General features: G+C 44.1%; 1 protein-coding gene across 2 annotated transcripts in view; it reads right to left on the bottom strand.

Moving 5' to 3' along the window:
• SMYD1 (SET and MYND domain containing 1) overlaps positions 1 to 17,843 on the bottom strand; it is a 40,580-nt gene extending 22,737 nt beyond the window's left edge. The window contains exon 1 of one of the 2 annotated variants that reach the window (XM_077280252.1): positions 17,626 to 17,843. In XM_077280252.1, coding sequence (XP_077136367.1) covers positions 17,626 to 17,762 — 137 coding nt within the window. In that variant the 5' untranslated portion in view covers positions 17,763 to 17,843. The remainder of the gene's footprint in view (positions 1 to 17,625) is intronic. The other variant, XM_077280253.1, reaches the window with a different exon arrangement.
• Positions 17,844 to 19,264: the final 1,421 nt, after the last annotated feature.

Below are 19,264 nucleotides of genomic sequence, written 5' to 3'. Positions count from 1 at the left end.
AAGACGCAGCCTAATAATGTGGCATGCATACATTTCATCCCATTAGGGATTCCAGTGGTTAGAAAGCACAGAGGCAAACAAAATATAGAATAACCATCTCACACTTGGATAAGGCTGCTGCAATCCTCGGCACAGAGGAAGCCACCCCTGCCCGATGTGGCACTACGAACATCAAGACAAACAGTCCCCCAGCCGTCTTCCAGATACAAATATTAAGCTTTATTCCAACAAGATTAATGATAGACATCCTCACGTAAATCCAAAACTGTATATCCTATCTAACGCATTTTAGATGCAACTGAGACCTTATTTATTGATCATCCATGAAATATTAATAGCTAGACATTCTCATGTAAATTCAAAATCGTATATCCTTTTCCTACACATTTCTTATTCAAGTATCATCCATAAACGAGAATAGAGTCGTTAGTCTAAAACGCGTTGGAAAAGGATAGACAATTTTGGATATGTGTGAGTATGTCTAGCTTTTAATCTTTTTGGAATAATGCTTACTATTTTTACCTGGAATAAAGCTGGACTCTTCATCTTGATAGACAAGGGGGAGCTGAATGCCATATCAGGTGCCAATAAACTACTCTGTCTTGGTGAAAATATTTAGATCCAAGATTAGGACAAGAAAGTGAACTTTCCCCTGGGTTAACGTAAACCTAGATTTCGCACTTGAGTTAAAATTTCATGTGCATGTATTGCATTTTAAATCCATGACAGATGTAAAAATTCTGCAGTTGGTCTACCTTGATAAGCTGTGAAAGTGACAACCCGGAGCCGGTAAGGTGACAATTTGATGGCCTGCCAATGGAGAGAACAGTGCAGTGTCAGAGGACCCTTCACCAGTCTGAGCATATTAATCTGGCCATATCACGATAAAGGGGCTAAAGAGTTAAATAAAACATATTTTTTATTTTTTTCAGTTCTCATCTGCATTGTGGTGATATTGGTTTCTAAAGTTTATATATTTTTGCTAAGATTAAGGGGTGTTATCAGAGATTATTCTTGGTTGGGGCATTGACGTTTTCCTCTGCATGATGTTAACCAATCATAAGCAGGAGGTGTCATGCATGGGAAAAAAAAAAGAACACGCCCCCAGATAATGTCAGATCTTGCTTCACAGAGCCCTGCTCTCCTCCCTGTAGTCACAGTAAATGTCATCAGTGGGATAAAACACATCTGCATCTACAGCTCTCATCTCACAGAAATTTCAGCTCTGCTCTACTCCTCCCTCCAAATTAACAGTGCCATGGGATGAGAGCTGCAGATGCAGACGTCTTTATATACCTTCCCCTGTTTGTAATCACAGTAGACTGACTTTCTCTGGGGGAGTGTTTTTTATTTTTACTGTTGTGATTGGTCAATATCATACAGAGGAAAAAGTAACCACACCTTAGAAAAAAAAATCACTGCTAACGCCCACTTGGTAATAACGAAAATTAGAATCTAAACTTTATAAACTAACATTTCCACTGCAGAGATGAGAAATTGAGAAATAAAAAATATGTTTTATTCAGGTTTACAGACACAATTCCATGATTTGGCCAGTTTAACATACTAAAACTGGGGGGAAAGTCCTCTTTAAGCCATATTAAGGAAGGAAGAAAAGGGGATCTAATTAAATATATGTGTTTTGTACGCATGTGCCCACATGTTTTATTAGTGCATTATATTTAATGTATTACACTTGTGTTTTGTTCTCCATTTCAACTCTTTCTCTTTTGCAGCTTGCATGTATTTCAATACACTGCAAGCTGCTCAGTTCAGTGTCAATACAGTGAGACAGTCTCCAGCCTGTCTCTCTTTTCACACAAATCCATATAAAAAAAAGAATTCTGATTTGATTTGAACTTGATTTGAACTCCATTTCCAAAAAAGATTTGCAAACACAATTTTTTTATCCATCTAAAAAAAAAACTGATTTCAACTAGATCCGTAACTTTTAACATTGAAGTCTACCAAAAATGCATCCATTGAACAGGCATTCGTTTTTCTAATCATCCATTTGAATGTAATCCAATTTTCAAATGTAATAAAAACTGCTGGCTATTGGACGGATTTGTTTTCCATGGACTTTAATATAAAAAAAATGGATCCAGTTGAAATCAGTTTTTATTAGTCGGGAAAAAAAGTTGTGTCTGAACAGCTTTTTTTGTCAACAGATTGCTGCTGGATCCATTTTAAACGGATGATTATTGGACATGTGAATGTAGCCTTAGATGAACATCCAGAAAAAGGGAGTGGACTTGAGGAATAGAATTAGAGCTTCAGAAATGAGGCTGAATAAATTTGAGCAGCTTGCAGTGTATCGTCGCAAATGCAAGCTGCAAAAAAAATGAGTCAAACATTTTTTAATTAAAACTAATTATCATTAATACAAAATCGATAGAATGCACTAAGAAACCAGCAGCGTACAGGGCAGGTGATGGGGGATTTAAAAGTTTGGCTGCAGACTTTTCATTTTAGACTGGACAAGCCCTTTAATTGAAGAGATAGATAAGTGTTATCAGAAGATGATAAACTAGTGAAAGGCCGACTACAAGACCTCCAGGAATATCCATACACGGTAAAAAAAAAAAGTTGTCATGTAACTTACTCATATATGCCCAATGCAATATGTGGGGTGTAGAAATCACATTTGCAAGGGGATTATGGGGGACTGAAATTGCCATTAATCCATATATGCACATAATGTATAGGTGGAAGCCCTGATGTAAATTTTTGCTTTAGGGCCCTAAAGCCTTATTTTGTTGTGAAGTATGCTGACAAGTGTATATTGCCACTATATACAGTAATCATTGACTCCTTGAGAAAGCCAAGGGCGAAACGTACGTCGGAGTCCTGAGGTCATGATTTATATGCTGTTTTTCACTCTTTATGCTATGTTTCTTAATTGTTATGTGAAGTTATTTATTCACTTATTCGATAAATGTCTGATACATTTCACTTTACATATTAATATTCCACTGAGAACACAACAGTATTTTTTATTAACCCCTTCCACTTGTGTTGTTTTGATACGTTTGTAGTGAACTTTCCAATTCTTGAGTGGTTTTGCTCCCCCCCCCCCCAATTTTAATATATTTTTTAACTTCATGTATCATTAAAATGTACATTTTTATTATATATTTATGTTCACATTTAGTTTAATCACTCTTTGGTGTAGCCTATATACAGCAATTGATATAATCTTCATCAACGTAATTTTTAAGGGGGTGGTCCAATTGGACTATCCTTTTTCTCTCTGGAAACTAAGCTGATCACATCCATCGTTTGTAGTCTTTGGGTCAACTAATCAGCAAGTGTTCGATTTCCCTACACTGCCCCTACAGGAGAATAAAAGAATTACATGGTATTTATTGAATTCAATGGAGTGGTACAAAGAGCCGGATCCTCCAGAGAGTGACACACCTAATTTTTAGCTGCTCTGGGTTCAGGATAATGAAATTCTACTAGAATTTCTAAAGGAGAACCCAACATGCAAAAAATGTCTAGAACTAGAAGTGTAAGTTGTAACGTTCAGTCTGGCTCACAGAGAAGGATCACGTCCAGAGAATTTATCTCTTCTCATGTTTGGATGCTGAACAGACCATAGCTATGGCTTGGATGACTTCTCCTCTGGATTTTTCTGAAGTCAAACATAGACAGTCTGGCTTCATAGTGAATGAGCCTCTGACAGATTCCCATCTAACCAGCTCCGATATTAATCAATTAATTGCCCAACAAACAGGAAATCCCTGCATGTGTTGCGACTGTCGAACAGCCGTGAGACATGCAGAGGCGGGGACTCGGACATATTTTTCGAGCATGCCGAAATCACTCGGTTATCACGCGAGCATGGTCAGATAACACCGTATCCGAGCACGCTCGCTCATCACTACTGAGTAGGTTATCGATGTCGTCATGATACTAATTTAGATGCATAGAAAAATTTGTAAATGCAGTTTAGGTCCTATTATACCTTTTATTATACTCCAGAGCGTCAATCACAATTCTACAGGTTGTTATTGAACAGAACAACTATTAGAGGCCATATGTCCCAGATTCTACAATGCAGTGGAACAGTTATGGCTGTCAGCCAGACAATGCTTCGACCGATTGTACAACCAACAGTCATCTCAGCTGACTCCCTCGTACACAGCAGCACTCAGCTGAATGAGTCGTCATCGGGAGAACAATGCAAGCGTCAGTCTGAAATCACTGCTGACCTGGGCAGTTTTGGTGCTCTTTTCCTCTATAAGCTTCTATGTGGAGCCTGAAAATACGAATGTAATAACATCGTATATAGGACAGAATCAAACCTTTTCTGTACTATAAAAAAAAATCATTAAAAATGCAGTTTCACATGCAGTTTGATTCCCGGAGAGATCAGATTTGAAGAAGATGGAAGAATGAGTTATTAGAATTACTGTGAGTATCTAGATAGTAGAGAGATCCCGAGGAGGAGCTAAAGAGTATCGACGACACGCAGTGAAGATGTGACTGAAGCCTTCACTGAAGGAGAAATTGTAGACAGTGAATCTGGGGCAGTTGGGAGCTATGGTAATGTACTGTATTATAAGGGACTCTATTCACTAGGTTGCATTTTGAGGTAGGCATGGGAAGAGGTTTCAGTAAAAAGTCCAGGCTGGTTTATTAACACTGCATAAACCGCTCAGGAAACCAAACAAAAACAGTCCTTTCCGGCACAAAGTGAAGACATAATTTAAATAGTCCATACATTACAGCGGGCTCACCCACTCGGGTTAGTGTCCAGCTCTTTAGTCCAAGGCAAAGACAAACAACACTGGAGGTCTGCACACCTCCACACATGGACCCTGAATGACACAAGTGGTGTCCTTTTTATGTGCTATACCATGCCCCAGGGTGGCCTGTCCCACACCCATCTCCCTGATTCTTAGACCCGGCCCTGACACACCCTATTAACTCTCTACAAAGTGACTGCACCAGCAGAATAGTGAGCGCAGCTCTGGAGTATAATTAAAGGATGTAACTCAGGATCAGTAATGTAATGTATGTACACATTGACTGCACCAGCAGAATAGTGAGTGCAGCTCTGGAGTATAATACAGGATGTAACTCAGGATCAGTAATGTAATGTATGTACACAGTGACTGCACCAGCAGAATAGTGAGTTCAGCTCTGGGGTATAATACAGGAAGTAACTCAGGATCAGTAATGTAATGTATGTACACAGTGACTGCACCAGCCGAATAGTGAGTGCAGCTCTGGGGTATAATACAGGAAGTAACTCAGGATCAGTAATGTAATGTATGTACACAGTGACTGCACCAGCAGAATAATGAGTGCAGCTCTGGGGTATAATACAGGAGGTATCTCAGGATCAGTAATGTAATGTATGTACACAGTGACTGCACCAGCAGAATAGTGAGTGCAGCTCTGGGGTATAATACAGGATGTAACTCAGGATCAGTAATGTAATGTATGTACACAGTGACTGCACCAGCAGAATAGTGAGTGCAGCTCTGGAGTATAATACAGGATGTAACTCAGGATCAGTAATGTATATACACAGTGACTGCACCAGCCGAATAGTGAGTGCAGCTCTGGGGTATAATACAGGATGTAACTCAGGATCAGTAATGCAATGTATGTACACAGTGACTGCACCAGCAGAATAGTGAGTGCAGCTCTGGGGTATAATACAGGATGTAACTCAGGATCAGTAATGTAATGTATGTACACAGTGACTACACCAGCAGAATAGTGAGTGCAGCTCTGGGGTATAATACAGGATGTAACTTAGGATCAGTAATGTAATGTATGTACACAGTGACTGCACCAGCAGAATAGTGAGTGCAGCTCTGGGGTATAATACAGGATGTAACTCAGGATCAGTAATGTAATGTATGTACACAGTGACTGCACCAGCAGAATAGTGAGTGCAGCTCTGGAGTATAATACAGGGTGTAACTCAGGATCAGTAATGTAATGTACGTACACAGTGACTGCACCAGCAGAATAGTGAGTGCAGCTCTGGGGTATAATACAGGATGTAACTCCGGATCAGTAATGTAATGTATGTACACAGTGACTGCACCAGCAAAATAGTGAGTGCAGCTCTGGGGTATAACACAGGATGTAACTCAGGATCAGTAATGTAATGTATGTACACAGTGACTCCACCAGCAGAATAGTGAGTGCAGCTCTGGAGTATAATACAGGATGTAACTCAGGATCAGTAATGAAATGTATGTACACAGTGACTGCACCAGCAGAATAGTGAGTGCAGCTCTGGGGTATAATACAGGATGTAACTCAGGATCAGTAATGTAATGTATGTACACAGTGACTCCACCAGCAGAATAGTGAGTGCAGCTCTGGAGTATAATACAGGATGTAACTCAGGATCAGTAATGTAATATATGCACACAGTGACTGCACCAGCAGAATAGTGAGTGCAACTCTGGGGTATAATACAGGATGTAAATCAGGATCAGTAATGTAATGTGTGTACACAGTGACTGCACCAGCAGAATAGTGAGTGCAGCTCTGGAGTATAATACAGGATGTAACTCAGGATCAGTAATGTAATGCATGTACACAGTGACTGCACCAGCAGAATAGTGAGTGCAGCTCTGGGGTATAATACAGGATGTAACTCAGGATCAGTAATGTAATGTATGTACACAGTGACTGCACCAGCAGAATAGTGAGTGCAGCTCTGGGGTGTAATACAGGATGTAACTCAGGATCAGTAATGTAATGTATGTACACAGTGACTGTGGAGCGCCCCCACACCCGCAGGGCCGAGGGGTACCCGGCGCAGGGGTCTCTGGGAGTCTCTGTTCTGGGGTTGTCACGGTGGCTAGACCCGGTCCGTGGCCCTGTCTGTCAGTGAGGGACGTCCAGTGCAATAAGTGGTGGTGTAACGGTGCAGTTGTGGGGTGCAGGTCGCGGTAAATAACGAGGACACCAGGTTGCAATCTCTTTACCTCTTTACTGAAGGTCTCTGGGTCCTCAGTCCAGAATACGGTTCACCAGGCTGCGCAAGTCCGGCCGGTCCAATGGCACTTCCAGAGTTCTCTTCACAGGAGGAAATCTGTGCCTTCCCCCTAGCGCTATGTGTTGTAGTCCTTCCCTGCTGTGCTTACGGAAAGTACCCCACAACTGTTGTGTCTGTTTCTTAAGTTCCCTCACAACTCGACTAGATGATGTTCTGCTAATCCTCCGTCCCTCCCTGAGGTTCGGGTAGGAATGGCACCCGTTTGACGGGTAGGCTCGGAGCTCTTCCGGGACCCTAGAGACGCCCCTCTCCACAAGTTGCCCCCCAAGACTTCATAGGTGATTTGAGTTAGACAGCCCGCCTGAGACTGACTGTCCTGCCGCTGTTTGGAGTATTGCTTGAAGTTGAATGTAATGATACTCCCTCGGCGTTCCGGCCACCGGTTGTTTGCGCCTCAGCAGGATGTTGCTCCGGTCTTACAGCACGACTCCTACTGGTATTTCTCCTTTTGCGTGATCCCGTTTCTCACTCAGCACAATCTATCTCGCTTCTTATCCTTTCTTGGGCACCGCCGCTACCCGGAGCAGGCGCGGTCCCGTTGCATTCGTTCAAGTTGCCAAGCCTCTGTCAGGATCCCACCCCTGACAGAGACCCTACTGTATCTTCCCCCTACAACACCCTCTGCCACCGGGTGTTGCTTGGTTCCCACCCAGTCAGCTTTCTGATCTAACTTCCTGCCTGACCCCCAGTTTACCCACTATGGTGGGGAGTGGCCTAATGAATAGCACCCTTAGCTCCCCCCGGAGGCCCGGCTGTGAAATGTATTGGTGACTGTGATACCTGATCAGATGAACTCCTTCAGTGCCATCAGACGCACCATAGCTCCCCATAGTGGCAGAGCTATAGTACTGCAACGACCAGGACTCTGGGGCGCTGCAACTGCACCAGCAGAATAGTGAGTGCAGCTCTGGGGTATAATACAGGATGTAACTCAGGATCAGTAATGTAATGTATGTACACAGTGACTGCACCAGCAGAATAGTGAGTGCAGCTCTGGGGTATAATGCAGGATGTAACTCAGGATCAGTAATGTAATGTATGTACACAGTGACTGCACCAGCAGAATAGTGAGTGCAGCTCTGGAGTATAATGCAGGATGTAACTCAGGATCAGTACAGGATAAGTAATACCTCACGACTTTTACATAAGTGAAAGGGCGACAATTGATGGTGCGCGCAGTGCAGCCTGCTAAACTTTTGATCACGTACCTTACCACCCCCCTTAGTCTCATCCATTTACCATTTCTTTCTACCCCGGCAGGAGTAGATGTCAGAGGGGCCTGTGGCAGTGAGGGACATTCAGCAGACACCTAGGACTGCAGGGCATAGACCCATAGACTGTCCTACTGTTTCCAGGATGGTTGGGACCTATGGGATTATTTTTTTTTGTTCATTCATTTATAGTCGTAGCAGCCAGACCTTTCTCATTTTTACGGAACTTCACCGTATGAGGTTTTGTTTTCTTGCGTGAAGACCTATAATTTATTTTACACTAATATTTTGCCTAATACATCTGTAAGGCCATGTTCACACACACAATGTAAATGCTGCATTTTTTTCTTCTACTTTGTGTCTGTGCATTTTCTGCAGATATCTGCACTAAAATATTCAATAACAATCTTCTAGGGTTATTACATTTTTGTTGCATCTTTTATGCCTCTTTTGGTGGAGTCTTTTTTATGTGTTTGTTTTTATATAATAAAGAAAAGCTTTGATTCTGCACTTAATAAAGTGCATTTCATTTTTTCAGGCTCCACGTAGAAGCTTATAGAGAAAAAAAGCATCAAAACCACAGAGTTCAGCAGCATCTCTCCATGCAAAGTAGATGAGATTTCATGAAATCTCCTGCCCTCGATGCATCTAAAGACACCTTTGATCAACAGTCATGGCCAAAAGTGTTGGCTTCTTGAAGTATGTTTGAGGTCATTGTCCCGATGGAAGACCCATGACCTAGGACGCAATCCCAGATTTCTGACACTGGACCCTATATTGCACCCAAAATCCTTTGGTAATCTTCAGATATCGCGATGCCTTGCACACAGTCAAGGCACCCAGTGCCAAAGGCAGGAAAACAACCCCAACATATCTTTGAACCTCCACCATATTTGATGGTAGGCACTGTGTTCTTTTCCTTGTAGGCCTCATTCTGTTTTCAGTAAACACTAGAATGATATGTTTTACCAAAAAGCTCTATCTTGGTCTCATCTGTCCACAAGACACTTTCCCAAAAAGATATTTGCTTAGTCAGATACATTTTGGCAAATTTCAGTCTACTTTTTTTAAGTCTCTATGTCAGCAGTTGGGTCCTCCTGGGTTTCCTGCCATAGCCTTTCATTTTTTAAATAACAGGAATATTTTGTGCTGACAATGATGAGCCTGCAGGACAACTTGAATTTATTTGGAACTTGATTGGGGCTTCTTATGCACCATCCAGACTATCCGGCATTGCAACCTGTCATCAATTTTTCTCTGCTGTCCATGTCCAGGGAGATTAGCTACAGTGCCGTGAGTTATAATCTTCTTTATTATATTGCGCACTGTGGACAAAGAAACATCAAGATCTCTGGAGATGGACATGTACTGTAACCTTGATATTGTTGGTATTTTTCAGCAATTTTGATTCTCAAGTCCTCATACAGTTCTCTTCTACTCTTTCTGTTCTCCATGCTTAGTGTGGGGCACATAATGCACAGATTGAGTCAACTTCTCCCCTTTTTATCTGGTTTCAGGTGTTATTTTCATATTATCCACACCTGTTACTTGCCACAGGTGAGTTTGAATGAGCATCACATGCTTGAAACAAAGTCATGTACCCACAATTTTGGAAAAGTGCCAACAATTTTGTCCATATTTGAGGTTATGTGTGAAATTATGTCCAATTTTTCTTTTTTTTCTGTTTTTCCAATACACACAAAGGAAATTAATATGTGTATAACAAAACATGAGTAATTGCAATTAGTTTGGGGGAGAAATACTTCATTTTCTCGAACAATTTCAAGGGTGCCAACATTTTTGGCCATGACTGTATGTGGTTTTGGTGCATATTTTTCTTAATGGGCTTCTGCGTTGATCCTGAAAAAACGTAATGAGTGACCACCATTTCAATCAAATTCGTCCTATGTGGGGTCTTTCAGCTGGGGAGAACAGGGACCATGATCCTCCAATCTGGATATTAATGGGGTCTCAGCCATCTAATTATTTAGTGGATAAAAGGTAAATGCCACTCATCCAAATAACCCTTTAATTAATAATTTCCATCACTGTATAAATATTCGTACATGACGACTGGCAAAACTCCAATTCAGGAATGCTAAAAACGTGTGTATTTATGCATGGTCTGCCAATAACTTGCTATTCTTGCAATTATATCCCCCAACACACCACCTATGCATTATGGAAGAGACGTGCATTGATGCCATCTGCCTTACAAATGATATATACACAAAGTAAAGCCAAGTGGAGTACAAAGTATAGAGTTTCCGTGTCATCCTCATAGCACAGCAGCCAAGGTCACAGGAGAGATAACTACTATACTAACATATGACCTGTGGATATATTAATGGACATATACCATAAAAGACTACACAGTGCTCGGTCTGCCGATCTGTGTCATTACATATAACATATCAACTGTATACATTCAGAAGGAGTGTCTGATGGAGAAGGGCAAAAAGAAAACAGTCGCAGAGGGTGCGACCGTGACTTGGCCAGTGCTGGGGGGGATCTGCAGCGCCCCAGAGTCCTGGTCGTTGCAGTACTGTGGCTCCGCCACTAAGGGGAGCTATGGTACGTCTGATGGCACTGAAGGAGTTCATCTGACCAGGTATCACAGACACCAATACATTTCACAGTCGGGCCTCCAGGGGGAGCTAAGGGTTCTATTCATTAGGCCACTCCTCACATACTGGTAAAACTGGGGGTCAGGCAGGAAGTGAGAAAAGAAAGCTGACTGGATGGGAACCAGGCAACACCTTGTGGCAGAGGGTGTTGCAGGGGAAGATTCGGTAGGGCCTCTGCCAGGTTTGGGACCCTGATGGAGACCTAGCTACAAGGAAGAAGGTTACGGGACCGTGCCTGCACAGAATAGCAGCGGTGCCCAAAGAAAGGATAAGAAGCGAGATAGATTGTGCTGAGTGAGAAACGAGATCGAAGCAAATAGGAGAATACCAGTAGGAGTCGTGCTGTAAGACCGAGGCAACATCCTACTGAGGCGCACAACCGGTGGCCGGAACACCGAGGAAGTATTTATACATCTAGCGTCAAGCAATACTTCAAACCAACGGCAGGACAGTCAGTCATAGGCGGGCTGTCTCACACCAATCACCTAAGAAGACATAGGGGGCAACCTGTGGAGAGGGGCGACTCTAGGACTCTAGAGCTCCGAGCCTACCCATCATACGGGTGCCGTCCTAACCATAACATCGGGAGGGACGGAGGATTAGCAGAACATCATCTAATCGAGTTGTGAGGGAACTTAAGAAACAGACACAACAGTTGTGGGGTACTTTCCGTAAGCACAGCAGGGAAGGACCACAACACACAGCGCTAGCAGGAAGGCACAGATTTCCACCTGCAAAGAGAACTCTGGAGGTGCCATTGGACCGGCCGGACTTGCGCAGCCTGGTTATCTAGATTCCGGACTGAGGACCCAGAGATCTCCAGTAAAGAGGTAAAGAGACTGCAACCTGGTGTCCTCATTATTTATTGCGACCGGCACTTCACAACTACACCATCATTCACCACCACTCTTTCACCGGACGTTCCCCCACTGACCGGCAGGGCCACGGACCGGGCCTAGCCACCGTGACCACAAACCCCCAGAACAGAGACTCTGAGGCCCGGTGCCGGGTACCCCTCGGCCCTGCGGCGGTGGGGGCGCCGCAACTTTGGCATCACGAACAGGATCTACTTAAGCCTGAAGAATCAGATCATGTGTGCCTTGGAACTGTGATTTACTGTGCTTGGACTGTACTTTATTGAAAAGACTGTGTGCTGCCATTACTACAAGGATTGCCGCCAAAACCGCCGCCATTGCAGCGCTGAGGAGAAGCGCAGGAGAAGAAGAAGGGCGTGGAAGTGGGCGTGAGCAAGCTGAAGAGCGCGAAAGACAATGGCCGCCCAGTCTAAATATTTCGGCCCCTTGAGGACGTGTCCGTCAGCAGCCGAGATCCGCCTCCTGATCCTCAATGGTGGGCAGAGACAAAGAAAGCGGAACCGCCCACGGAGGAGAGAGCGGGAAAAGGACCAGGAAGAAGAAGTCAGCGACATGGAGGACGCCATGGCCAGCCGCCCGGAGCGGGAGCGTGGGGTCGGAGCCGAGGACTCCCCCAGCTACCCGGAGAGGCACAGCAGCCAGACCTCCACAGTTGACGCTGACCTCCTGCAGACGCAGCTGAGCACTGAGGCCGGGTGGAAGAAGACCATCATCGGGAGCCTCATCAGACGCCTGTCGGCAGCCTCGCTTGGTCCAGAGCAGGAAAGAAGGTCCAGCGCTCCGAAGCTGGAAAGCAAGGCCCTGCCGGAAAGCGAGATGCTGCAAGCAGAGATGACAACGCCGCAGCACAAGGCCCTGCAACCAGCGTTCCAGACCCCAGCGGAGATGGAGCAGACCGGCACCGGAGGAACCGCATCTGAAGCAGGTAGGAAGAACGACCCTGCCCTGATGAGTGACACCACTCCAGTGACTGCTAGTGCCACCGCTCCTGACTCCGTTCCAGTGACTGATCTTGCAGCAGCGCTACCTGCTGCCCTGACTAAGACTACCTCTGAACCGACGAGTTCCAGCACTACTACTACAGAGTGCATTATCTCTACCATTGAACTTACTACCAAAATTGACATTCGAACCCAGATTATACCTGAAAAACCGACTAGTGACATTGATACCGTATCGGATGAGAAGTCGAACAGAGATCTTCCCAGGCCAGGAAGTGTTCGCTACCAGCTGATGCCTTGCAACCTACTACGAGGATAAACCTCGGAACCACGAGTATGTAAATAGTTCTTCATTTAACTGTTTGTTTTCTGATTTTGCTGCTGAACCCGTCCAGGGTTAACTTTTAAAGGGATCCCTTTGTTGACCCGGGATCCCTATTGTTTGCTTGTTTTTTCTAAGTTTTGCACAAGTTTCCAGAACTGCTGAGATCATGAACAGTGCATGATACAAACTTTTTGTAAATAGTTTGCACCTTCTTAAAGGTGCACCCTACTGGGTTTTACTTAGAGAGAGACTCTTTGCGAAGATACCGCACCGGAAACTTTGCTGAGTACGGACTGGTAGCCTGAGAAGATATGCTACCTCATAAAGACTGGGTCCCCTCTTAAAGGGGATGTCCACGTATTACGCTGATGAACCGTATTGCTTAAAGACAGATAGGAAGCAATAATGTCCTAGCAAGAGAAGGAGAATGTAAAGTTAAATTGCCTTATAATGTGATTATAAGAAGGTCTTTAGCGGATGCTGAGTGTACGTCCTTAAAGGTGATGTTAAATTATTGTTCAAGAATTTGCACTGAGTAGAATACCCGGTTGGGTAAGAAGAGTTATTTATAGCCTGTTGCTATGATATTTAACCATGTTTTGTAACGTTCAAGTGTCCTCACCTCCCATAAAGGGAAGCTCTTTTTAAATATGCTTATTGTTTTGCACTCACAAATATTGTATGTCTTTTTGCTAACCTGTATTGTTGTTTTCTTCCCAGTCCCGGAGTACTGGATTTAACCGGGGGGGGGGGAAGCGCCCCAGAGTCCTGGTCGTTGCAGTACTGTGGCTCCGCCACTAAGGGGAGCTATGGTACGTCTGATGGCACTGAAGGAGTTCATCTGACCAGGTATCACAGACACCAATACATTTCACAGTCGGGCCTCCAGGGGGAGCTAAGGGTTCTATTCATTAGGCCACTCCTCACATACTGGTAAAACTAGGGGTCAGGCAGGAAGTGAGAAAAGAAAGCTGACTGGATGGGAACCAGGCAACACCTTGTGGCAGAGGGTGTTGTGGGGGAAGATTCGGTAGTGCCTCTGTCAGGTTTGGGACCCTGATGGAGACCTAGCTACAAGGAAGAAGGTTACGGGACCGTGCCTGCACAGAATAGTGGCGGTGCCCAAAGAAAGGATAAGAAGCAAGATAGATTGTGCTGAGTGAGAAACGAGATCGAAGCAAATAGGAGAATACCAGTAGGAGTCGTGCTGTAAGACCGAGGCAACATCCTACTGAGGCGCACAACCGGTGGCCGGAACGCCAAGGAAGTATTTATACATCTAGCTTCAAGCAATACTTCAAACCAACGGCAGGACAGTCAGTCATAGGCGGGCTGTCTCACACCAATCACCTAAGAAGACATAGGGGGCAACCTGTGGAGAGGGGCGACTCTAGGGTCCCGGAAGAGCTCCGAGCCTACCCGTCATACGGGTGCCGTCCTAACCATAACATCGGGAGGGACGGAGGATTAGCAGAACATCATCTAATCGAGTTGTGAGGGAACTTAAGAAACAGACACAACAGTTGTGGGGTACTTTCCGTAAGCACAGCAGGGAAGGACCACAACACACAGCGCTAGCAGGAAGGCACAGATTTCCACCTGCAAAGAGAACTCTGGAGGTGCCATTGGACCGGCCGGACTTGCGCAGCCTGGTTATCTAGATTCCGGACTGAGGACCCAGAGATCTCCAGTAAAGAGGTAAAGAGACTGCAACCTGGTGTCCTCATTATTTATTGCGACCGGCACTTCACAACTACACCATCATTCACCACCACTCTTTCACCGGACGTTCCCCCACTGACCGGCAGGGCCACGGACCGGGCCTAGCCACCGTGACCACAAACCCCCAGAACAGAGACTCTGAGGCCCGGTGCCGGGTACCCCTCGGCCCTGCGGCGGTGGGGGCGCCGCAGATCCGCCAACCCCAGCGTCTACTTCAGCTGGATGTGGGTCAGAGGACGCACATTCAGGTGAAGTGTATGCAGCACATGGACCTTCTGGCTCCCTGCGCAAGCGGCACATGGCATTGACATGATGCGTCGCCATTGCGTGCACACAGATTTCAGCTGCTGGCCTCTGCGCCTAATATGGTAAAGGACGCTGTACGTCGTGGGACCTGAGGAAGGTGAGAAGAATGTTTGTTTTTTATTTTTTATAGTGTAGAAGAAGAACTGGGGACATATATACCAGGGTGGCGGACATATATGTAGCAGGAAGGGGCCCAGGTTGAAGACATATATACCAGTATGAGGAACATATACCAGGATGGGGGATATATATACCAGGATGGGGTCCAGGATGGGGGATATATATACCAGGATGGGGGATATATATACCAGGATGGCAGACATATATACCAGGATGGTGGATATATATACCAGGATGGGGTCCAGGATGGGGGATATACATACCAGGATGGGGCCCAGGATGGGGGATATATATACCAGGATGGGGGATATATATACCAGGATGGGGGCTATATATACCAGGATGGCGGACATATATACCAGCATGGGAAACACATATACCAGGAAGGGGCCCAGTATTAGGGACATATATACCAGGAAAGGGCCCAGGATGGCGGACATATATACCAGGATGGGAAACATATATACAAGGAAGTGGCCCAGGATGAGGGACATATATACCAGGATGGCTGGCATACAGTGGTAAAAAAAAGTATTTAGTCATCCACCAATTGTACAAGTTCTCCCACTTAAAAAGATGAGAGAGGCCTGTAATTGACATCGTAGGTAGAGCACAACTATGAGAGTCAAAAATGAGAAAACATATCCAGAAATTCACCTTGTCTGATTTGGCAAGATTTATTTTGCTAATTATGGCGGAACATACGTATCTGGTCACCTAAAAACATGCAAGATTTCTGGCTCTTACAGATCTGTAACTTCTTCTTTAAGAGGCTCCTCTGTCCTCCCCTCATTACCTGTAGTAATGGCTCCTGTCTGAACTTGTTATCAGTATAAAAAGACACCTGTGCACACCCTCAAATAGTCACACTCCAAACTCCACTATGGTGAAGACCAAAGAGCTGTCGGAGGACACCAGAAACAAAATTGTATCCCTGCACCAGGCTGGGAAGACTGAATCTGTAATAGACAAGCAGCTTGGTGTGATGAAATCAACTGTGGGATCAATAATAAGAAAATGGAAGATATACAACAAGACCACTGATAATCTCCCTCTATCTGGGGCTCCACGCAAGATCTCACCCTGTGGGGTCAAAATGATCACAAGAACGGTGAGCCAAATCCCATAACCACACAGGGGGACCTAGTGAATGTCCTGCATAGAGCTGGGACCAATGTAACAAAGGCTACCATCAGTAACACCCTATGCCGCCAGGGACTCAGATCCTGCAGTGCCAGACATGTCTCCCTGCTTAAGCCAGTACATGTCGGGCCCATCTGAAGTTTGCTAGAGAGCATTTGGATTATCCAGAAGAGTATTGGCAGAATGTCATATGGTCTGATGAAACCAAAGTAGAACTGTTTGGTAGAAACAAAACATGCAATGGGCCCAGTTAGCACGGAATGAGAGACATTACTACATAGTGAATAGGGTGGGGGTGAACACATATGTCTTTAGAGGATTTAGTACGCTACAAGGGCCCAAACATCAGACCAATAGGCAAGGGGGGTGCAGGTCCAGATTTTATATGGAGGTCCATGGGACTCTAGATATGCCATGGCTCTTGTTATAATGGCGCCTAAAGTTGTCCAGGGACTGCATATAAGCATCTGCAGAGCTAGTCCATCCAACATAAGACCAACTTTAGGGAATGGCAAACTGTTCCCATCTTCTATGGTGCCCACAAGGACAACCCTACTAGGAAATGTAACTCATTAACTCATTTACTTTTCTAATTAAGTTCACATTTTCAAACTTGTTTAAACTCTTTAATCTCCAGATTTACTACAGGTCTAAAGTTCTTGCTCAGATCTTGTAGTGCAACAACCAATGAGTTTTCTCCCTTTGGCCCCCAAAATAGTAGTGTATTAATTGGCCCTACTATGAAATAAACTGCCCATAGACATAAGATAAATTTCACCAAAATGACTGATTGCTGTAATGTAATTTTGTAATTTTGAAAATTGAAAAATGTAATTTTTCAAGTTGGATCTTCTCGGTCATTGTCAGCTGAAAAAACAAGTGTATGGGCTATCATTAACAACTTTGTGCAAGCCCACTGTGTTTTTTCTTTAATTGCCTCCTTAATTTGCCAATTTACTTTGACATGTTAAAGGTAATCAAGAACAATCTGACAATCCATTGATAAATTGGCAGCATTCTGGCCAGTCATGATTTCAAGCATTTGTATAAATGTAGGAACTGTAGGACTAAAATCCCTGAGGAGGACCTGTTAATATGGGTCAGTTGCATTTCCATATAGGAATTAAAGCTTTACAATCTAAAAGAAAATGTTAGCTCTTCAGCTCCAATGGATAAAATAATTGGATCCATCTAAAAAAGTAAAAAGTCGCTATAGATAAAAACTAAAAATGTAAGAAAATATCACTTTGGAGACTACAAAGAATTAGAACGATGGGACCCATTGCTGGAAAACCTCAGAAATATCCACAATGACTTACTTGTCAAACACTACGGCAGCATAAGCCGGCTCTGCAAAGATGACATCTCCAGCCCATAGGTCCCTGCTGGTTTTTAGACCTCGTCCTTTGCCTTCAGAGTTGAACACTTCTATGTTCTCCATCTCTGCAAGTGTCATAACCCAGAGCTGAAGAGAAGCAAAGTCAGCCTGGTTGTGCTAATGACTGCCTCAATCCTCAGTCACGTCTGTTATTTCAGCACCTTCACATTCCCGGAGAACAGTCCTATAAAAGGAACATCACCCCCTCCCCTCCCTGTCCCAAGGCTCAGAGGTGGCTGGAGACTCTCTCAGTGCTCTGTCCCACCAGCCCGCACCCTTCGCCTGGCCGAAATACCTTCCAAAGCGCCTGGACAATATTTCCTATAATCCATCTCCTGTCAAGTCTCTTGCATCCATAATGATATAATACAATATTTAATTTATACAAAAGCTCCATGAAACCTTTTCTTCTCCACCGGCTATTTCGGGAGACCAGTTGCTCGGCCACGTCAAGTGACAACAGCTGTTACAACGTGCCTGGTCCATCTCCGCCTTGGGTCCGACTCTGAACTTTTAATTAAATAATAAAAAAAAAACAAGAGTTATTGTGGCAGCTGTTTTATTTCCAACTTCAATAAAAGGATCACGTAACAGTAGTAGTATAATCAGCGGACACAGACATGGAATATCTAGAAACATCTAGGAGAGTCCATGAAATATAATAATGCTTAAAATAGCCACATGTGTAATAGAATATCCTGAAGGAACTGTCAGGAGGTATCTAAGAAGTTCAAGAAAGTTCTCCAAATCTTCACACTTGGTTGGAGTTACCCACTGAGTGTCGTTGTGCCGGGCCAGGCTATGGGATGATTTTGGCCTCTCACATCTGACCTCAGTCGAATCTGCACTGTACAAAACATTGAGTCGAAATGGAACAACGTTGAGATAGTTGTACTCTACTGTACATGAATGAGAGTTAGTGCGGTGGAAAGTCAGTGTGATAACCTATCTGAAGGCACCAATCCAAATTACGTGTTGGTTGAGTCGGATTTTTTTTTTTAGCTCATCTCTATTGTTTTCACAAAGGTAAACCAACAACAAAATAAGAGTGAGCTTGGGGTTAAAAAAAATGGCTGCTTTCTTCCAAAAGACCTGACAAATCACACTCAGCCTATGGGCAGGTATGGCAATGTTTATGGAAGAAGGCTTTTACTTTTCTAATTGTAGACAACCCCTTTAACCCCTTTATGCCACAGCCCATTTTCGTTTTTGCGTTTCTGTTTTTTGCTCCCCTTCTTCCCGGAGCCATAATTATTTTTATTTTTTGGTCAATATGGCCATGTGAGGGCTTGTTTAAGCGGGGTGAGTTGTACTTTTGGACGACACCATTGGTTTTACCATAACATGTAAAAAAAATTCCAAGTGCTGTGAAATTGCAAAAAAAGTGCAATTCCACAACTGTTCTTTGGGGGGTTACCATGTTTTCCAAATGCCAAATCTGACCTGCCATTATGATTCTACAGGCCATTACTAGTTTGAAGATACCAAACATGTCTAGGTTGTTTTTTATTTGAGTGGTGGAAAAAAAAATCCAAAGTTTGTTAAAAAAAAAAAAAAAAAGTGCCATTTTCCGAGACCCG

This window comes from Ranitomeya variabilis, chromosome 1, assembly GCF_051348905.1.
Source record: "Ranitomeya variabilis isolate aRanVar5 chromosome 1, aRanVar5.hap1, whole genome shotgun sequence".
Taxonomy (NCBI): domain Eukaryota; kingdom Metazoa; phylum Chordata; class Amphibia; order Anura; family Dendrobatidae; genus Ranitomeya; species Ranitomeya variabilis.
Note: the sequence above shows the minus strand (reverse complement) of the source record. Positions and strands in the feature narration are given on the sequence as shown.